This window comes from Alternaria alternata, assembly GCF_001642055.1.
Source record: "Alternaria alternata strain SRC1lrK2f unplaced genomic scaffold CC77scaffold_7, whole genome shotgun sequence".
Classification (NCBI taxonomy): domain Eukaryota; kingdom Fungi; phylum Ascomycota; class Dothideomycetes; order Pleosporales; family Pleosporaceae; genus Alternaria; species Alternaria alternata.
In genome coordinates this window covers 1-20,094 of record NW_017306196.1, presented here as the reverse complement: position 1 = coordinate 20,094, position 20,094 = coordinate 1, and the positions used below count along the sequence as shown (strand labels likewise).

General features: G+C 50.0%; 10 protein-coding genes across 10 annotated transcripts; 7 read left to right on the top strand and 3 right to left on the bottom strand.

Annotated features, from left to right (window-relative positions):
* The first annotated feature begins 812 nt into the window (after nt 1-812).
* On the top strand, nt 813-3,040 carry CC77DRAFT_752773 (hypothetical protein). The gene has a single exon (XM_018533096.1). The coding sequence runs from the start codon at nt 939-941 to the stop codon at nt 2,790-2,792; it is 1,854 nt and encodes a 617-aa protein (XP_018387295.1). The 5' UTR covers nt 813-938; the 3' UTR covers nt 2,793-3,040.
* Nucleotides 3,041-3,097: 57 nt separating this feature from the next.
* CC77DRAFT_1018872 (hypothetical protein) lies at nt 3,098-3,804 on the bottom strand. Its single transcript, XM_018524712.1, has 2 exons — nt 3,601-3,804; nt 3,098-3,489 (listed from the first exon to the last, which is right to left on the bottom strand). Exons 1-2 carry the CDS (start codon nt 3,703-3,705, stop codon nt 3,352-3,354), a joined length of 243 nt encoding a protein of 80 aa, XP_018387294.1. The 5' UTR covers nt 3,706-3,804; the 3' UTR covers nt 3,098-3,351.
* Nucleotides 3,805-4,401: 597 nt separating this feature from the next.
* CC77DRAFT_1059789 (mitochondrial carrier) lies at nt 4,402-5,767 on the bottom strand (the record flags this gene model as incomplete). Its single annotated transcript, XM_018528276.1, has 7 exons — nt 4,402-5,053; nt 5,115-5,171; nt 5,226-5,309; nt 5,361-5,390; nt 5,446-5,456; nt 5,521-5,543; nt 5,716-5,767. 7 exons carry the CDS (start codon nt 5,765-5,767, stop codon nt 4,402-4,404), a joined length of 909 nt encoding a protein of 302 aa, XP_018387293.1.
* Nucleotides 5,768-6,374: 607 nt separating this feature from the next.
* Nucleotides 6,375-11,032, top strand: CC77DRAFT_752394 (Dna2-domain-containing protein). Its single transcript, XM_018533095.1, has 6 exons — nt 6,375-6,420; nt 6,479-8,047; nt 8,100-8,195; nt 8,247-9,003; nt 9,048-9,664; nt 10,845-11,032. The coding sequence occupies exons 2-6, from the start codon at nt 6,578-6,580 to the stop codon at nt 10,929-10,931; spliced, it is 3,027 nt and encodes a 1,008-aa protein (XP_018387292.1). The 5' UTR covers nt 6,375-6,420; nt 6,479-6,577; the 3' UTR covers nt 10,932-11,032.
* Nucleotides 11,033-12,373: 1,341 nt separating this feature from the next.
* On the bottom strand, nt 12,374-14,603 carry CC77DRAFT_1018869 (hypothetical protein). Its single transcript, XM_018524711.1, has 3 exons — nt 14,213-14,603; nt 13,940-14,042; nt 12,374-13,876 (listed from the first exon to the last, which is right to left on the bottom strand). Exons 1-3 carry the CDS (start codon nt 14,285-14,287, stop codon nt 12,750-12,752), a joined length of 1,305 nt encoding a protein of 434 aa, XP_018387291.1. The 5' UTR covers nt 14,288-14,603; the 3' UTR covers nt 12,374-12,749.
* A 173-nt stretch (nt 14,604-14,776) lies between these two features.
* On the top strand, nt 14,777-15,116 carry CC77DRAFT_752339 (hypothetical protein). Its single transcript, XM_018533093.1, has one exon. It carries the CDS (start codon nt 14,836-14,838, stop codon nt 15,019-15,021), a length of 186 nt encoding a protein of 61 aa, XP_018387290.1. The 5' UTR covers nt 14,777-14,835; the 3' UTR covers nt 15,022-15,116.
* CC77DRAFT_959464 (RTA1 like protein) lies at nt 14,779-16,416 on the top strand. The gene is made up of 2 exons (XM_018535576.1): nt 14,779-16,251; nt 16,306-16,416. Exon 1 carries the CDS (start codon nt 15,121-15,123, stop codon nt 15,994-15,996), a length of 876 nt encoding a protein of 291 aa, XP_018387289.1. The 5' UTR covers nt 14,779-15,120; the 3' UTR covers nt 15,997-16,251; nt 16,306-16,416.
* Nucleotides 16,417-16,681: 265 nt separating this feature from the next.
* Nucleotides 16,682-17,820, top strand: CC77DRAFT_1048849 (hypothetical protein). The gene is made up of 3 exons (XM_018527555.1): nt 16,682-16,971; nt 17,031-17,527; nt 17,579-17,820. The coding sequence occupies exons 1-3, from the start codon at nt 16,803-16,805 to the stop codon at nt 17,741-17,743; spliced, it is 831 nt and encodes a 276-aa protein (XP_018387288.1). The 5' UTR covers nt 16,682-16,802; the 3' UTR covers nt 17,744-17,820.
* A 6-nt stretch (nt 17,821-17,826) lies between these two features.
* On the top strand, nt 17,827-18,777 carry CC77DRAFT_752342 (hypothetical protein). The gene is made up of 2 exons (XM_018533094.1): nt 17,827-18,299; nt 18,349-18,777. Exons 1-2 carry the CDS (start codon nt 17,909-17,911, stop codon nt 18,582-18,584), a joined length of 627 nt encoding a protein of 208 aa, XP_018387287.1. The 5' UTR covers nt 17,827-17,908; the 3' UTR covers nt 18,585-18,777.
* A 490-nt stretch (nt 18,778-19,267) lies between these two features.
* On the top strand, nt 19,268-20,067 carry CC77DRAFT_752337 (hypothetical protein). Its single transcript, XM_018533092.1, has one exon. It carries the CDS (start codon nt 19,350-19,352, stop codon nt 19,854-19,856), a length of 507 nt encoding a protein of 168 aa, XP_018387286.1. The 5' UTR covers nt 19,268-19,349; the 3' UTR covers nt 19,857-20,067.
* Nucleotides 20,068-20,094: the final 27 nt, after the last annotated feature.

The window sequence follows — 20,094 nt, the reverse complement described above, 5'->3', positions numbered from 1 at the left end:
GCCTCGAAAGCCCCATGTCTCCATGATATTTCGTCTCCATCGCGTCCCGCGCTGAAGGGAGTGCCAGTGCAATGGGCCGGCTTTCAGGCAACCAGCAATCCCTCCATCCCCGGCGCGCTGGCCTCCTGTTCGCTCGTCAATGTAAAGACGGCAAAACACAGCCACGGCTGCCTCACCGTATTCTCACGTTGCTGCGCATGCTCAACACACGCTTTATGACGCACAATTGCTTGCTCTCTGCTTCATACTATAACACAGGGCTTTTGAACGGCCGGCATTGCGCCTGTTTTGAATCGACTCCCCGGCGGCAAGGCATACTGTCGCCAACCGCGTATATAATCGTCTGGCCCCATTACCCTCAGCCCTATCCGAACCGATCGATCACCTCTCCTCTGCACTAGGAATGACCAAGACACTTGGTTCATCGTATCGAACATCATCGCGCTTGCCAATCTATCCTGAGTATCGAGCTAGCTAAGACGACAACAATGACTGCCCCTCCAGCCGCACGACCACTGTTCTCCACCGCCCACTCCATGCCATTCGCCTATCCTTCACCAGCATCCACTATTGCATCGGACACGAGCTACTTGCATTGTAACGTAATGTCACCTCGGCAGGAATTCAATGGTAAGCGTACCTTTTTCGTGTTGTCGAATATACCGGTTGCGCGTACCACATGCAGAGGCGCTCCTGCTGCCGAGGTCCACTGCTTGCCTGCTGCACCTACACAGATGGTGTAACGCGATCACCAATGTCAACGACCGTCTTTACTGCCATGACTAGCTCACTCCAGCGATACATCATGCTAAGATGAAGCAGATATCACATACTCGCGGAAGTCAGTGAGCTCTTCGCCGACTGCGCAGTCAGCCGGCAGTGGAGGTTTCCAATGGATTACCGGCAACAAGCCGGACGACTTTAAAACCAAGCATGTAATGCAGAAAGTGCGTCAAACTGCTATGGGCAGTTATCTGCAAGGCGCAAGGAGTCAGGCAAGCAACAAGTCTAGATCTAACAGTGAAGCCTCGGATAAATCCCAATCGAGTGTTGGCGATCAAGGCGCAACGAAACCCCGGCCTACGAAGACACCAAAAGGCAAAGGAAAGACTGATAGCGAGAAGAAGGGGTTGGTACCTAACAAACAACTCCAGCCTAACAGCAACGTCCAGGGCACCTCGGATCCTGCTTCACAAGTTGCACGCCAATCCACACTTCCTAGGAGATCCATCGTTGTCCCGATAATGGACAACATGAGAGGATATTATCCATTCGATCTGTATCCGGTACCAGAGCTATACTCCCTAGGAAAAGGTCTAGACCCTTTCGGCACCATGTTTCAGTCAAGAGACGCGCGCGTCAATGTCGAGGGATTGAAGTTCCAATGCGCCAGCTACTTCGGTACAGAAGGTCTGGGAAGATACTGGATTCCCCTATGCCTAAGCCACCCGCATGCCTTCCTGAGTACCCTCTACATGGCTTCTGCGTTCAAAGACGTCATTGAGAACAGCAGAGTAGAGAGTTTGGAAACGGCGGCACTGCGCCAAGATGTTATACATTTTGTCAGCGAACATCTTACTAATAGGGAGCAGTGTGTGGCGGACCACAACATTATAGCAGTCAGCCAGCTGATACTGGGAAACGTCATTACCCGGATGGATGCAGGTTTGACCTTCCACCAGAACGGAATCGAGACTATGATCAGACAGCGCGGTGGGCTCAGCAAGCTGGGTGTACATGGACAATTAGCATCCGCAGTTTCTTGGGCCAACCTTGCGATTGCCATTTTGCGGGAAAAGGAACCTACTCAGATGTATGTCGAGTACTGTACTAGTCGCTCGGCAAAGAAATACGCTCGGGACATTGTGATACCGGAATCACCACTCTATCGGCCTCATGGCAGATACGTAACGCTCGCGAATTCGACCAAATGCACACCAAGAGCACGAAAGCTCTTGGATGAGGTCCAAGCGATGGTAGAGCTATTTATTGAAAGCCAGCACTCGAATCGCCAGAGTAACGCCTCTAAGCTGAGGAACTTTTACCACTCTATCAATCAGTACCCACCTGGTTCAAGGGGGGATGGTTGGAGGTACGAAGCGATCCGCCTCACCGCTCGCGTCCAAGCTCAAGCTATCATCGACCAAGTACCATTGTCAGAGGCACTCAAAAGGGTGCAATCGTCTGAGACACAACCGACCATGTACAGCTCCTCGATAGCCTCGCGTTCCAATGATTCGATCTCTTCAACACTTGAATTCCAACAAGTGACTCCGGTTACTGAAAGTTCTGAGAGTCCTAACTTTGCCCCGTATAACGGAATGAACCCACAACAACAAGTCGGCTTTCCTTTCAACCACCGGGATTCAACCTCCTCGACATATTCACAACGTCCTTCGCCTTTGTCGATACAATCGAGTTCATCAGCGATATCTCCTCAACTATGGATCTCTACATCCACATCTGGTAGATCTACCATACTCCAACAACTTCGAGACGCCCTCGAAAAATCTGATCTTTCAGAGTGCTGGTCCGACATGGCTGGTGTGCTGCTATGGATTGGACTGGTCATGGGAGCAGCAAGTAACGAAAACGAGGACAAGGTCTTAGCAAGATACTTTTCTGCGACAACCATGAGGGCATGTATTATGCTCTGCTTCGAGCATCCTGAAGCAGTACATTCTACCATGCTGAAAATGACCGACATCGTTGGAGCGTTGAACAAGAGGCCTGTTGATGCACAACTGGCCAGAAAAGACAGCGGCATTTCAAGAAAGCGAGCGAAGGCATGAAGAGCTGTGAAGAGAATTGTTCAGAAAAATTCGAGGTTGCGATAAGCTTTCTCCACAGTGGCGATGTCTTTCGGCGAAGCCGATTGATCCACTTCGATACGATATCCGTGCACATACAGGGCTGCAAGGCTTAGACTGCAAGGCTTAGGCTGTAGGCTGACATGAAGCTGCCCATGATGCTCTCATCTCAAAATCTTCAGCGACTGCTAGGGCGTCAGGTTCTCTGTTTGATCATATGTACATACTTCTGCCTTCACTGTACCATAGCATTGCAGATTCGAGCACTGGTGTTGGGGTGTTAGGCGTTCGTCATCTTCGCAAAGGCGAATCTTCGGAGTTCTATGTCAAATGAAGGCATTGTCATCGATTACCACACATCACTGTGATTATCTGGCATTGTACGAGAGTCTTGTGTAGTTCCATGACTTGAACGCGTCCTATTATGGCTTCCGTAAGAGCCCGAACCCTGATCTATGTGTGTTCATGGCTTCATTCTTCATTTCTGCATTCCGACTGGTATACCCATCCCGTCTTCGTAGCTATTCCAGACAGGGGGACCCTAACCCTTAGTAACCTTCTTGACGGTGCCGTCTTCATCAACATGGACGTTCAACCTTTCGGGCTGGAAGTCCATGGTTTGCATCGAGTCGGGCTTGAGGACGCGGTGTTGTTGGGGAAGATCGGTCTTCGCGAAGGTCTGGTTGTAATAAGAAGTCAGCGCTAACATCTAGACTGAATAGAATGTAGTGTAGTCTTGGACTACGTAGTATGGGAGAGGAAGAGCAAAGGAGGGAAGAGGTGGACGTACCATCTCATCATGTTGGTCACCAAGCTTCTTGCCCATGAGCTTGCTCATCCAGTCATCACCAGAGTTTCCGTCCTTTGACTGCAGACCGGGAACTACGAGAGGCATGTTGTGTAATGTTGTTAAGGTTGTGTAGTGTTTGTGTATGTGTATGTTTTTGGTCGCGCGTAGTCTCGAAAGGCGTGTTATCGTGAACGTCAGTCGTGTCTAGATGGTTTAGTTACTTGAGAGGATAGCGGGGTGAGGGGGGACGCAGTACTTATACAAGTAGACCCTGGCTGACACTTGTGTGAACTAACTTGTTTGTTTGAGCTTTGCGTGTCACCAGGCTGCAAGATGGGTTATGGTGGTGCTTGGATAGGAAGGCTGACGTCATCCGTGTCTAGCCGCGTAAGTGGGGTTGTGTAATGTTTCTAGAGCGCAGGATTGGCATGTGTCGGCCTGCTATAGCTTCGGTGTCTTATCTTCCACTAATTGGAGGTAGTGTAAGCGTGTGAAAGTAGAGATTATGGAGCAGTATTATCGACGGTTACGTGTCTCATCACTGATGCAAGGCGATATGCAAAGTCTGACATAGGGAAGTTTCGCTGAGGCTCTGTCAATCTCGCATCACTCTAAGAGGTGAAGGGAAGACACGCATATCTCCAAAATTGTAGGGCAATGGATGATGCGATTTGACCTTGCCTTGCTGATGTAGCAGCAGCGGATATAGGATACGTGGTCTATGTCTCAGTTTCCTGTTCCGCTCTAGAGTGCTCGAAGTGATCCAAAGACTACGCTGACCGATCACAAACCAGTTCTCGTTTATTTGCCGTCGCGCATGTTGCGGAAGAAGTCCATGACACCGGTGAAGACAACTAAGAGGATACCACCTCCGGGGCCCAGTCTCAGCACCTTGGGCAAGAAACCCTTGTAAAGCGCACCAAAACCTTCCTCCTTCATGACGGTACCAAGAGCCGGCCATGCCCAGTTGTACTTGGGTACTGATCCCGCGACCTTGGGGGAGTTCTGGATGCGCGACTTGACAACGTCCATTGGGGTGTTGAGAATGGTACCGACAGTGCCACCGATAGCACCAGACATGAGGTCGTTGGTGATCTGGCTCTTCTTGGTGGTTGCTGCGGGCAAGAGCGCGCGGACCTGGAAGATGCAGCCAAAGTATCCAGCATTCCACAGAATGTGCCTCCACATGGTCGACTCAAGACCTTGGTAGAGGGTGAGAGGACCTTCCTGCTTGACAATCTTTGTGACACAGTCCACCATGCCGTTGTACTTGTGGGCTTGCGCCTTGTCTTGTAACCGGATCTTGACGAGCTCGAAGGGGACGACGACAAAGGCTTCGGTGGCACCTGCGGTTGCGCCAGTGAGGATAGAGAGAGACTGGTTCATCTTGGACTGGCCGAACAGGTTGCGGTAGAAGGAGCCCCATGAGTCATTGGCTGCGAACTTGGTGGCCCTGTGTCGCGTGAGACGAGTCCTTTTACACACTGGACAGGCAAGTAGGAAAGTATGCGTACCTCTTGGGGGCTTCCATAAGGATAGGCGCGGTGATACCGCGGTACAATCTTGAAGCACTGCCAGACGTCAGCCCCTCTTGCTCATGATCGCAAGAGTGTCATAGCGCGTACCCCTCATTCTTGATGATCTTCCTGAAGCAGTCTACCATGCCATTGTAGCTATCTTCTCCTACAGACTTGCTGGTCTGAAGCTGTCTGCGAATATTTAGACGCGATTTAGGATTGGTCCTGTATGCGGTTGCTTACACTCGGGTCTTGACGACGTCCAGCGGGTACCTTGAGATGATGTTAGCGTCTCGAACTCGATGTCTGGACGTTGGAAGATGCCTACATGAGCAGAATCTACACACATGACTGCATCAGCACTGGCAGTCTCACGCGAGCATCTTCAAGAATGCGCACTCACTTCTGACACACCAGCCACGGCACCTGTACATGGTTAGCGCCAATTCGAAATCCTGAAGCTCAGTCCGGTCGCAAAGCTGCTCTGCTGCAAATTTGAGCGGAAGCGACATCGCATGGGAGCTTTGAGCGAGATGCGGAAATCCCTCGGATAGCCGTCGCATCGGAGCTGGGCGGTTTTAAGACAATTGGAACTTACCGGCCGCGAACTGGTAGACGAAAGGCAATGGCTTCGCATCGGCAGCAGACATGTTGGCGGTAGTGCTGTTAGGGAACGGAGGGACCGAGGGGGAGTGAAAAGACAAGAGGGCTGCCGTTGAGTGAGCGTTTCCCGGTCGGCGCACACAATCTGGGGAAAGAGCCCAAGAGCGTGGGATGAATGTCCAAACTCCGCTTAGGCTTGGCCCTAGCTTCCCGTCTTCGGTTGACGCATTTTCGATTGGCGCAAAAGCACCCTGACGTGATCATAGTTTGATACGCGGAGCCGCCTTTGATGTGCCAAGTAATGTCAATTCAGTGACTGTACTGATTAGGCGGTCCAAGCAGATCAGGATGGTAGTTGGCAAGGGCTGAGCAGTTGTTACATGCAGATTCTCTATTGTTCAAGATAGCGTCTAGTCTGTTTGTGATGATGCAGCAAAAGCCCATCGCATTGTACTTGCTAAAGCTGATGCAAAATTGGGTTCAAGGTAGACGCAGGTCCCATCCGCGCTCGGAGCTGTATCGCGCGTCGCGGCGAGATGGCCGGTTTATCGCCACGTGATGACGAGCCCTCGCCTCGTTCATTGTGATTGGCCACTCACGACGCGTCTTCGCGTTCAACCCATTCCAGACGCTTACGCTACCTACCATCTCCATGTCCACGCGACAGAAGTCCTTCTTTGACCAGAACCAGAAGCCACAGGTACTTGAACAACCGACTGTATTCACTGCCGTCGCGTACTCATCTCTCATCTTCGTAGCACTATAAGGGCCAATGGAACCGCTCACGCAACTTCCCCCACCAGAACAGTAATCAGGCGGCGCCGCAGGCTCGGCAAGTAGTAACGGGGCCTCCAATTATGCCTTCGACCCAGACTCGTACCAAGCTCAAAGCCTTCGCGTTCGCCGAGGGCACGCCTACCGCCGATTCTTTTCTCAAACGACGCGACGCTGAGAAGGAGAACCGACCCGCCCCGCTAGCAAAGACGCCGAATCCTATGGGTACACCAAAGGCGAACAGAGTTGTGAAAGATGTAGCTGCTCCGAATAAAACTCCCAAACTCCCTACCATCTCAGATTGTCCGCCACCGTCAACACCTGCCACGACGAGGCTGCCGCTTGCCGACTTGGTAGGGAATGTCGACGATTCCTCGAGACACGCGCCCCAACCTGTTGCCTCACCCGAAGAGCAATTGATATGGAGAGGATCGCAAGCAATAAATACACCTTTTCCACGCAAGAACAAGAAGCGCGCTAGGAGTTCGTCACCCGTTGCACCGTCGCAAGAGGAACACAGGCTGGACGCGACCAGACAGGACATCACAACCCCTCAGGCTGACCCTGCCCTGGAGCTGTGGTCGCGATACACCAACAACAAGGGCACCCCAAGCGCCAACAAGAGCGTGGCATTCGCGCACCTCATCAACGAGTCATCCCCAAGATCGCAAGCTGCTGCTGGAAGCATCAGTGGGCTGCGGAGGTGGGCAAGCTGCGGCGTCGAGTTCCCAGCGTCGCATCGGAAAAGAAGAAGAACACATGGCGTGTTTCAACCGGACAAGGAAAGCACAGAGGACGTCTTCGCCGGTGCTTCTAGTTCAGATGGCATGATGCTCGGGCAACCAACGAAACCAAATCTTGCGAGTATGGTGCAGCGCATGCGAGAATGCGTCTCCAAATCACAAACACGCGTCTCTTCGTCAATGCCAGTAAGTTCTTCACCATTACCTGGGGCTGGAGATCGTCAAGACCCGTCGTCGGGCTCCCCTCTCCAGCGACGCGCACGAGAACGGCATGCGGATAGTTCCGAGACACTACAACACGATGCAGCACTTCTACATGACACACTGGATATCGATGACGAGCCCGTACAAGCAAACGAACCAGTCGATATGGTACAGAAGCCACAGGCGTCTCAAGAATCATCCGACGATTTTGGAGACGACTTCGATGCGGACATGGTGGATTCCCTGGACATAACGCCTCAACCTGCACCTGCCAATCCGCTTCCACAGCAACGCCCTGCGCCGGCTCCGACTTTACAACAAGGCAGTGATGACGACGAGTTTGGAATGGACGATGAGGAAGACTTCGCCGCCGATCTAGAACAGGTAGCATCGCTGTACGACACAAGGTCTGTGGAAACTCAAAGGGGAGATCAGGCGTCTACAGGACAATCGAGACAACCTCCAGCTACTGCAAGTGAGACACCAGCACCTATCATCAGCCTCTTGGATGACGATGACGATGATGAGGATGAATTTGGGGAAGACATAGACGCCGACGAGTTCGCTGCCGCTGAAGTTGCAGCCACACAAGTACCTGCCAATACTGTAAGTAGAATGCAAATTCACCTGTGATCATCAGCCGTGCTAACTCTCGAAGAGTCAACAGGACAATAGAGCCATCCAACGCTATCTCATCAAACGAGTGGATGAAAACTCGTATACCACCGACCGAGGCTATTCGATGCCTGAAAAGGTGAGTGGATGTTGCTGAAGTCGCTGTGACACTGCAGCTAACATGACGTAGGTTCTGCTAGTCGAAGAAGAGAAGACGAAACTGTTCAAAGCGATCACTCTTCGACAGGCTTGGTTCGACACTCCCTGTACGACAGGCTCGTTTGTGCATGTCATTGGTGATTTTACAGGTACCGGACAATGCATCATCGACGATCACCACAATATGCTCATACTTCACCCGGATCATCTCATCTCGTCTACTGTTGTCGCAGACTCTTTTGGTTGTTTGAGGCGAGCGGTGCTTCAGGATCGTGTCAAAGCCACCAACAGGGCCAACGCTCCTATGCTTTACGGAACATTACTGCACGAACTATTCCAGGAGGCCATGAAGGCGAACCAATGGGACTCCGTATTCCTATTCGAGACTATCGAAAAGCTCATGCCGAGCCACCTGGAAACCATACTAGAGATCAACTCGACCTGCGAAGCTGTCAAAGAGCATCTCAGTAGCAAATTGCCCGAGTTACAGGCTTGGGCCAAAATATTCGTTCGCGCGGACCCTCAAGCGGACGCTATCGTTCGAGAACGAAATGGACGACAGTCGACCATGAGCATTAACAAGCTGCTTGACGTGGAAGAGCACGTCTGGTCTCCAATGTATGGTCTGAAAGGCAACATCGATGCCACTGTACAAGTGACAATGCGAGATGACCAAGGTGAACGGACATTAACGGTGCCATTTGAGGTCAAAACTGGCAAGAACTCCTCGAATGCTGCACACATCGCACAGACCGCCTTGTATAACTTGTTGTTGTCTGATCGATACGGTATGTCCTTCACAACCACAGGCATTCCTAGCTGACGTTTATAGATGTTGATATTGCTTACGGTATCCTCTATTATCTGGAGACTTCGGAGATTAGTCGGATTCCTGCTGTTCGTAACGACATCATCCATATGATCATCAAGCGCAACGAGCTGGCCTGCTTCGTCCGAGACCGCATCGAGCTGCCTCCAATCTTGAAAGAGGACTTCAAGTGTCAGAAGTGCTACGCGCAGGAGCCTTGCTTCTTATATCACAATCTTGTCGAAGATGGGAAGGGCGAGATGCTGAACAAGAAGGCGAAAGAGAAATATGACGACCTCGTCAAGCCGCTTCAGCCTTCCCATCGGGAGTTTATGAAAAAGTGGGACACTCTATTAACCAAAGAGGAGACAGATATGATGAAGTTCAGACGAGAGTTGTGGACAATGTTGAGTACAGAACGTGAAAAGCTGGGTCGCTGCTTCTCAAATGTCATACTGGAACCGGGGTCCGGACATGAGGACAAAACTGGCCAAAAGATCAACCGCTACAACTACACGTTCATAAAACAACAGCCAGCTCCTGGCTTCTCCTTCACTGAATCTCAGCTCATCATCGGAGAGCCTGTTGTAGTGTCGGATGAGCAAGGTCATTTCGCGTTGGCCAATGGTTATGTAACGAACGTTAAAAAACGTCGCATCACAGTGGCTGTTGATAGACGCCTGCACAATTCTCGAACCAAGTTGCCGGGATTCCATTCACAAAACAATCAAACATTTGCCGGTATCATGGAAGTGGCCAAGGTGGGCGAGACAATCACTGAATACGAAGCTGATGAGGAGCCGGTATTGTACCGCCTAGACAAAGATGAGTTCAGCAACGGCATGGCTGCAGCTCGCAACAATTTGATCCAGATCATGGACAACAGCGTCTACAAGGCTCATGACCTCCGTGCGCTGATCGTGGATGGGCGGGCTCCTGCATTCAGGCCTATGCCAGATGCGATCTCACTGCCTCAATCGTCACAGATGTCTATGAACTCTGATCAGCGTGCTGCTGTCGCAAAAGTCATGTCCGCAAAAGATTACGCTCTTGTGTTGGGTATGCCAGGGACTGGCAAAACCACTACCATCGCGCACATCATTCGTACATTGGTTGCGAAGGGCAAGAGCGTTCTGCTTACTTCGTATACCCACACTGCCGTCGACAATATCCTCCTCAAGATCCGGGATGACCGGATTGGCATATTGCGCCTCGGCGCTGCCAAGAAAATTCATCCTGAAGTCAGAGAATTCGCTACTCTTGCTGCCGAATCAAAAGACAGTCTCGAAGAGCTCGAACGATCGTGGATGCAGCCGCCTGTCGTGGCTACAACGTGTCTCACCATCAATCATCCCCTCTTCAACCGCCGCGTCTTCGACTACTGTATTGTCGATGAAGCATCTCAAATTACCCTCCCTGTTTGTTTGGGACCTATCCGCATGGCGCAGAAGTTCATCTTAGTAGGCGACCACTACCAGCTACCTCCGCTGGTGCAGAACAAAGAAGCCATGGAAGGCGGACTGGATGTTTCACTGTTCAAGCTCCTTTGTGAGGCTCATCCACAAGCCGTCGTCAGTTTGGAGCATCAATACCGGATGTGTGCCGACGTCATGTTGTTGTCAAACACATTCATCTATTCAGGACGGCTGAAATGTGGCACGACCACTGTCGCTTCACGCAAGCTGGCACTTCCCAAAGCCGAAGGTCTCAATGCCTACCACCACAAGCCATATCAATCACGATACAACGCGGCACAGGCATGCACTGGTCCTGATGCTGCAGACTGTTGGCTTTCTCGTTCCTTGTCACCAGATCGCCCAGTCATCTTTATCAACACTGATCTCATTTCTTCGACCCTCGAAACGCAATCTGGATCCCGCATCACTAATACTCTTGAAGCGCGGCTAGTCACACAGCTTACAGTGTCTCTTCTCAGCCTTGGTGTCCCTGCTGGGGAGATTGGCATAATTGCTTTCTATCGTTCACAGCTCGCTTTGCTTCGACAAAGCCTGTCATCCGCATACACCCAAACGCAGTCATCCGAACTTGCTGCTCCGTCCGTAAGCGGACAAGGGTGCTCAGGAGTCGAGCTACATACTGCAGACAAGTTTCAGGGCCGCGATAAGGAAGTCGTCATCGTATCTAGCGTACGAAGCAACGAGAACGGCACAGTTGGTGATCTCTTGAAGGACCGCAGACGTGTCAACGTCGCTCTGACCCGCGCGCGATCGAAACTTGTCATTCTCGGTAGCGAAAAAACGTTATCGAGCAATGAACTGTTGCGCGATATGGTTGCCCTCTGCCGACAGAAAGACTGGGTAGTCGATCTCCAGCCCAGCATGGTGGAGTCGCATGCCTTTGAAGAAAGTGTTACACAAACGGGCAAAACACCAGTGAAGCAGCCATGCTCTTCTTCGCTTTCTAACGATGTCACGAAGAGTCCTAGTCTAACACCTAGTCCGTCGAAGAAACGCAAGGCACTGGGCGATCTTACAGCAAAACCCGAAAAAGTCAACGCCAGAAGTCCTAAGAGAAGGAACGATAACAAGAGTGCAAGTGGTAGTCCCGAGGTAAAGAGAGTGCCCGGGAAAGTTTTCACAGCAGGCAAACGGGGCATATTGGATCGCAGACCAATTCTGAGGGACATTTACAACGGCGCTATTTGAGAGCTGGGCATCTATGGGTCTCTTACAAGGAGTTTCACTAGAGGGTACTCCGACCCTATTGATTCATGAAGGGTTGGAATGACGAGGGTTTTATTTAGGATACCAGTGCTATTGGACATCAATGTAGTATGACAGTAAATGGAACAACGGAAGCATATACTATCAACCAGCAATAATTTCACGCAACCTGATTCCTCACCCCCTGTTCCACAGCAGAAGCGTGACCAATGTGCATGTGATTTGTTAGTAACCACGCTCTGCTCGGTGCAATTACGCGACGTTCACGGCCTCAATGTGCCGTTCCAGCTGGTGCATCACACAACTGCGTCTTCCCGCCACCACATAAAACGAGTACCCCAGAATCAGAACCAAGCTTTTCCGCTAACATCCATCAATCAGATGTATTGCACGAGCATTGCTCGATCAAGTCACAGATTGTCGCTACGCACTCAAAGATTACCTATGTTACGAGAAGAAGCAATCTTCTATCGCAAATTCTCCTCCGCATTCCATAGCGTCACCTTTGCTTGCGCGGCGTAGATAACCATCTAGGCGATGCATAAACCTCCATTCTTCTGATATACTTTGTCAAGGCCTGGAGGGACCACAGGCTAGATCAGGAGTCTGCTATGCTTCTCAATCTGTGTTCCCATCAGGGTTTTACCTTTTATTTTCTTATCATCAGGCACATCTTCAAAGACTTGGGGAACGAGCAATTCGCCGAGCCATGATTGCAACAAATGACCTTGAACAAGGCAGCTCTAGGATGGGGAGATTTTGTTCGATCTACGTCAGGTTTATCTCATGAAGCTATGCTTATATGCCCAGCTAGTCGCTCTTTGTTCCCCTTGTCATTATTGTTGCACATGAGCTCAGAGTATATGAGAAGAATCCTAGTGCAACAGATCCGAGCGCTACCTTTCAATTTGCCCCTTCCTTATGTTTGGAGTCAAAGTGAACATGACTAGTATAGTTTTTTACATGGTGAGAGAAAGTAAACCGCATGGCTGTGGTTCGTAGAGGCCACAATGGCATCGAAAGTGTTCTGTATAGATCCATACTATGACAGACTTATACCAGCATGATGTGCTGGCCATTCGATCAACTTACGGTGCTCTGATCCCAACGCTACCGCGATAGCCCTTACAAAGTTTGTACCTAGGCCCTCAAGCCACCATACCGTATTTGTCCGGATAAGCAATACGGCGAAGTGCGCTAGAATTACCAGCGCATCGCGGTCTTGGGCTTCGACGAGCTGAATGTATTCACGAGCAACACGCGTGACCCATGAGAACATCGCATCGCGATCGAGCAGAACACTAGTTCCATGACAATCTTTGGAAGCTCCCAGCTGAAGGAGTTGTGAGTTGAGAGCGTATGTTTCGCGAAGTTGATCCAAGGCTTGGCTAAGGTACTGCGAATGGGGACCATACTGCCGGTCTGTTTGGAGCCACAAGTCCTTGATACGCCGTAATCTTTCATCTTCATCGCGAGCAAGAGGTGATGCTGGCTTGCGCATCTTTGGCCATCCTTTCCTTGATGCCACGGGTTGTATACTGCTGTCAGCTATCCAGGTCCAACCTTTCATAAGAACCTCTAGTGGTCCCCTAAGTCCCCACATTGTTCTAACGATACAAGATATCATTTTGCCAGCCATCTCAGATGTATGAGCAGCACTCAGAGGGAAGGCGGCTTCTAAGTCTCCGAAATTCAGGACCGAGGTTCGGACAAAGTAAACGGCAGTCAACGCTGAGCTTGCAAACACAGCAGCGACATTATTTCGAGTGACCTTCTCAATCGCGTGACGATAACCCGCAAGCGCTTGGTTCATCTGAAAAGCGGCTACAGCGTTCCAGTGATTGAACTGCTTGGGCTGTTCTTCCGGTCTGGAAAGATATGCAATGTGTAGCGACGTGACTGAGAGGACGCAATGCGTGAGGAACTTATAGCCCGCAGCAATTTGAGGGATGCCAAGCTGCCAGACAGCTGTCTCTCGGTCGCCGTTTTCGATTGTAAGACTGGTGGTGTGTGTGTAATGGGAAAGTACGTTTTGTAGCGAGAAAGGGGATGCTCCTTGGCTGAATTTCCATGGGTCTTGAAGTCGGGCGTGTAGTGGGAGGAGATCTCGCTCATCTGGAGAGCTGGTGTCATGTCGCCGAGGTACTGTAACGGTGCAATGCTCACTATCTGCCGAACAACAATCCTCAATTGATGATGCAGATGGCGTGTCTGGTGAGCTGGAACACGGACCTGCGAATGTAATTTTGAGATGTTTAGGAGGCGCAGTTTGGAGGAAACTACACGTCTCCCCTTTCTTCACACATGTTCCGCAAGAAGGATGCTTGAAGTCGCACTGTGTTCTGTGTCAGTTGCAATCGTATGCGTAAAGTGCAGGTGCCCATTTAGACAGGCTACATCAGAAAATGCCGAAGGCGCGACTTGGTACGCATGTCGCGACCAGAATCTGGTATAGGCCCTGGGACATCGTACAAGACCCAAGGTATGTCTTGAAGGGATGGCTACCTTTATTCGCCTCTTCTTACATTGCTGACATCCGAATCTGGACTTTGTATGCGCTCGTCGTATGCGGTTTGGCATGAGGCCCTCAAGTTACACTGCTGGCGCAAGATCGAGCGGGTGAGATGATCGGATGCATCCAGCAACGACCGGATAAGACGCGAGATAAGATCGACGGCGGCACTACGGTGTCGACGGGCTAGGAAGAACGTATGAAGGGTTCACGCAAGCAGATAATGGAGGTGTCGGTTCATGAGACTTGTGTGGTAGTGGGTTCGTATGTACATCGAGCACATCCGCGTCGCCATGAGGAAGATAACATTAAACGTCGAGTCTCAAGATGTTTCCAGCATCATCGCAGCGGGTCGCCTCGAAAATTCGTGTCAGCAGAGGCTGAGCCCGCGAGATCGGACGAAATCGTGCTGTTCATCGCAGAGATCTTGTCAGGGGGGTAGTCTGTGCGCGACTGGGATGGGCAGTAATCATCGACCAATGAGCAGATGGCAAATGCGCAACATTTTGACCTATGCCGGATCTTCCGGCGGCGTATATTGTGATGTTGTTCGCGTACTTCACAGACTGCCAATGGTTCTTTTCGCTTTTCAGTCTGCGTTCAATGTGGGATCAAGATGGTTCAACGAATCAAGGACCCCGATGCGGTATATTCTTATCTCTTTGTACGAGCGCAAGGTCGCTGTCCAATACGGCAACACAGTAAACGAGAGCAGTCCTTATATATGATGAGTACTCGCACAGGACTGCCATTCTCGATATCTCGCATTCCAAGAATCTGTCTCTGTTGCAATACTCTCTAATTTCAACAATCGTCTGCCAAAACATTCTGTCTCGTTACAATACAGCTCCAGGGGCGTTCACTACACCATCTATTCGGACTCGCTTCAAATCCTTCCAGTATGAGCGAAGGAAAAGGGTACGAGGAATACGTCTTTTATCGTTACACGCCAACACTCGCGGGTGCAGTGATCTTCGTACTCTTATTCGGGTGCACGACTATCTATCATGTGTGGCAAACCTGTCGCAGGCGATCGTGGTTCATGGTCCCAATCATCATCGGCGGAATCTTTGAAACCATTGAGTATATTGGACGCGCGCTGTCGCATAACGATCGGGAAGCTCTTGGTCCCTACGTCATACAAACTCTACTCCTCCTTCTCGGACCCGCCCTTTTCGCCGCAAGCATCTACATGATCTTAGGTCGCATTATCTTGCTAACGGATGGAGAGCGATACTCGTTAATACGACGTACATGGCTCACGAAGATCTTCGTCGGTGGCGATGTCCTCTCATTCCTCACCCAATCTGGGGGTGGCGGTATCATGAGTGGTGCAGACGAGGATAACCCTGACAATATGAAGATCGGGGAGAAGGTGATCATCGTGGGTCTCTGTATCCAGGTTATCTTCTTCGGATTCTTTGTCCTCACGGCTTTTGTCTTCCAAAAGCGCGGACGCGGACATCTCCTGGCATTGGAGGGATGGGTGCCATGGAGAAAGCACTTATACGTGCTTTACGGCACATCGGTCTTGATCTTAGTCAGATCTGTCTTCCGAGTGGCCGAATATGCACAGGGTAATGACGGGTACTTACTACGACATGAGGCGTTTCTCTACGTATTCGATGCAGTGCTAATGCTCATTGTCATGGCCTGGCTAAATATTGTTCATCCCGGAGAGATCGCCGAGGTTTTGAAGGAGAAGAAGAAGGCTGAGGAAATAGGGAGGCAGCATGATATGGATCTTCTTGGTCACCATGACAGTTCAAACATCTAGAATTGGGGATACCGAGCTGGTTTCATATCATCAGGATAGCGGACTTTGGTAATGGAGAGTGAAAACTGTAATTTGTAGTCGCTAGTTGAGGGAGGACATTGCTATAGCGGCAACAATTGGCGCTACTATATAGAGCTCCTCGAAAATGCCGAGATATGATATCTCGCCCATGAATTTGGCGTGGCTAAGCTGAGAACAATACGATACAGTGTCCTACGTAAATCTACAGTTGTTATACCAAAGCTGAATATCGATGTAAGTAGTGTTTCTCCAATTGTAGAAGAGTTGTGGTAACTAGCGAGTATCTAGTGCTAAGAAATATTTCTTGAGGGTCTTCGAGCAGTATGCCCTATTTCCAGGACTGGGAGATGGACTGCGCCGAAGGAGCATGAACCGCTGCGGATTCACTCCTACGCCATGCTTGTACGACGAAATTTGTCAGACGGACCGAACGCTCGGAGCACAACGCCGTATGGGTGGCAAACTGGCTACTGACCAATGGGGCCCTCCCGTAAACGGGTCATCCGTGTGTAGACAACCGTACCATGGTCAACACATTACAAGCAAGGCGTACATCGTATACACCGTACTCAAGACACTCCGGCTCGAGCCGTGAAACGCAACGTCTTGAAGAAGACCGCTTTGACATACTCAATGAGAAAGTCTATATAAGTACGCAGGTAGCCTTTACTTTTACAGTATGTCGACTGTACCACTTCATCATCAACAAGATCGGTACATTCATATCATCTTCCTTCTTATTGACTACCACTTCACTTCGCCGAATCAGAATTTCATCAGGCGAGATGGCACTTCAAGGACAATTTTTCTTCTCATACAAACCCTCAGTTGCAGCAGTCGTGATAGCAGCCCTCGTCTTCAGTGCGATAACAGCAATACACGTATATCGGTTCGTGGAGAATTATAAGACAAAGCGCATCAGGATACTACTTGTGCTCTCCATGGCGTCATTTAGTAAGCATTGAGGATGCTCACGTCATACTTAGACTCAGACTGATCAAATCACTCACCAGATGAAGTGTTGGGCTACGTGCTACGCATCCCAGGAAGCAGGAGTAGTCGTACCGGTGCCATTCATGCATTGAGTCCACTTCTCTTACTTCTTACACCCCTGATGGTGACCTCAGTCATATACTACATTTTCTCCAAGATCTCCACAGCTGTCGCACCACATTGCGTTCCGCTTAAGTCTTCTTTGATGCTCAAGATCTTGAGCGGAGTAGATCTCGTATGCCAGCTTGCAATTTCAGCAGGTGTTATGGTAGCGGCTCGAGCGAACTCCAGCGCTGGTAAAGGAGTCTTGTTGGCTGCGATTGCTATACATGTCAGCAATACTATGGGCTTTATGATTGCTGTTGTTATCTGGCAGCGCCGAGTCGGTGGGAAATGGACTGAAGGTCTAGATCACCTGTCTATCTCCACGCAACGAGATGTCCTGGCAATTTACATTGCAACGGGTCTTATTATGTTACGCAGCTTATTACGCTTCATCGAGTTCGCATGCGGTCCTGTAAGCTCTAATATCATGCGATATTACTGGTCTGTAAGCTCACGCTCATAGAACGGACCCTTTCAGGACCACGAGGCTCCATTCTATATCTACGACTTTCTTCCTATGGCGGTCGTATTGATTACATGCATCCAATGGTATGACAGCGACAACATTCCAACTTCATATCGCTCAAGGGATAGGGAGTTAGAAGAAGTAGTTGTGCAAGATGCGTAACTTTCGTTGTTAGAAAAGAGATGGCAAGAGACTCTCAAAGGGTGCTAGCTTAGGCGTCCGGACTATGAGTGACTAGTCCTGGAATTGTTTTTCTGCGCAGTCCATGCCCTTGTGGTTTTGTCTCTTATATAAAACAAGTGCTTTTGTCAGTCTTTGTAGCAGCGAATGAGTTCTCCACTTGCGCGAAGCTTGCACGAACTCTCCGTAGGCTATGATACTTTCCAACACGCTACAGTAATCCACAACAGTGTATGCGACGCCCACCTTCATCTCTTGCCAACGTCGTCACTCGGAGTTTGCCAAGTACCAGAACACCCGAGGGTGCGGTGTGACTCGTATGTCTATCACGCCATACAACCATTATGGTGTGTACGACCAGAATCGTTTACATTCCAACAGGAAGGCGCATGGTGGATGCCCATCGAGCGTCGCCTCGCTTCCTTCTCCATGCAAACCCTGACTTCGCATAGCAGACACAGAGCATCCAGAAAGCGACAGACGATATTTGTCATGATTATAAAAAGAATGACTTTGGTTACTCGAAGCTCAGGCGCAAGTACGTTTGCTCACTTGGTGGTCAAAACATGTGGCACTCATATCAATAGCCCTAGCTGAGACATGCTGGTGTCCATGCACCACTTCCAAGAAGCAGACAAACAACCCTACACAACCTTGTTCAAATTGCACCATGCGGACAGACTCCGTGAGCAGGTTCGGCGTCGCCAATGATTGCGAAAGCCTCGATGGTCCCCAGAAACCTACGACCAATGATCGCGGAGGTGCCTGTTCAGGAAGACTCTGCCAACACGTCCGCTCTAATGATTGCAGTATCATACAGTGATTCCTCCATCGGTGAACAATCTAACCAGGTGACGCCATGCGTGGCTGGTATGCGTAGTGCATCGCGCACCATCACATGAAGCGCCGCTCAATGTCGCACCAAAAGATAGGCTGGAGGCACAAGACTGGTTGCATGACTGGAGCCAAGATCCCTATGCATGTTCAGTCCAGATTCGGGCCCCTTGTTACGGCTCGTAATGTTCCGTGCTAACGCGCTGCATGCAGGGGCCTCGCGTTGCCTATTATATTGGTGCGGACATGTTGAGCTCCGGTAAGAGTACTGTTCCAATGGCCGTCACTGTCACTTTCTTACTCCCCATGTCTTCTCTATGAATCTATGCAGTTAAAAGAGCGATCTCTAAAGCAACAGCTTGCATAGGCTATGTATGACAGATATTCTATGTGTACTCCAGTCACATGATGATTCGCTTAGATTTTCTACTTCCGGCGATGCATTTGCACCTGATGTCAGCACTAATGTCCTAGTAGCTGTCACGTATGCGCCTCCCTCAGAGGTTGGCGTAAAGTTGTTTCGTCGCCGTGAATCTTGGACTGGCGCTCATATAGTAGGGAGGGGCACCCAATTATATGATGCCGCATGATCATCAGGCGACCTTGGACGAGATAAGATCGCAGAGTTCTTCAGCTCGCTGGATAGATTGTGTTTTCTCAGATCTCATAATTCGCACTTAGCTTCTTTGATCACAAAGTCATAGCGTTCTGAGAGGCCTGCAAACCGGCAAACGAAGTCTTCCTTGGTGGCAAAATGCCTTCATATAGGGTGTACGACAACGGACAGCTCACTGCTGAATACACAACACACGTCGGCGGGAGAATTACGGCCACATACTACATCAAAATCACATCTCACGACGAGATTGCCAGAGCGAGGGGCGATATACAAGACAATCCGAATACGACGGTGTACTTATGGCGCATGGATTCTACTACAAACGAAAATGTCATTTGGAGGCAGGTCCCGAAGACTGAGGGCGCGCTCACACAGGATGAGTACGATATAGCCATGGACGAAATCGATAGACAAACGCGGGAACAAAAAGCCTCGACCCCTGAATCCTATACGCCTCCAACTACTCAATATAACACATTTCAGGAGATGGGCATTCCAACTTACAACACGCAAGGCGTGCTCATTGCTCAACCGGCTGAGGTTAGCAATGCTCAGCTCATAGGGGAAGACAACATGCACGAAACTCAGCGCTGGAGACCTGATCAGACATTCGATAAGAGGCGAGGATACTCATACAAATAACACTGTAGTAGAAATACACAGAAGTAGCATGTGTGTAATTTAGAGATTTTAGAGATAAGAACATAACAAGGCAGCGTAGCTACAGTACACAAATAAGCAATAATAAAAAGCAAAGCCTTACTACCCTACAGCTATAAATAGCTTAATATAACAATTAGCTAGAAGCTAAAGTAAGCTATAAATACAAATTTTGATAAATTGCTAGAGGTACTACTCTAACGCGATCTATAATATCTCT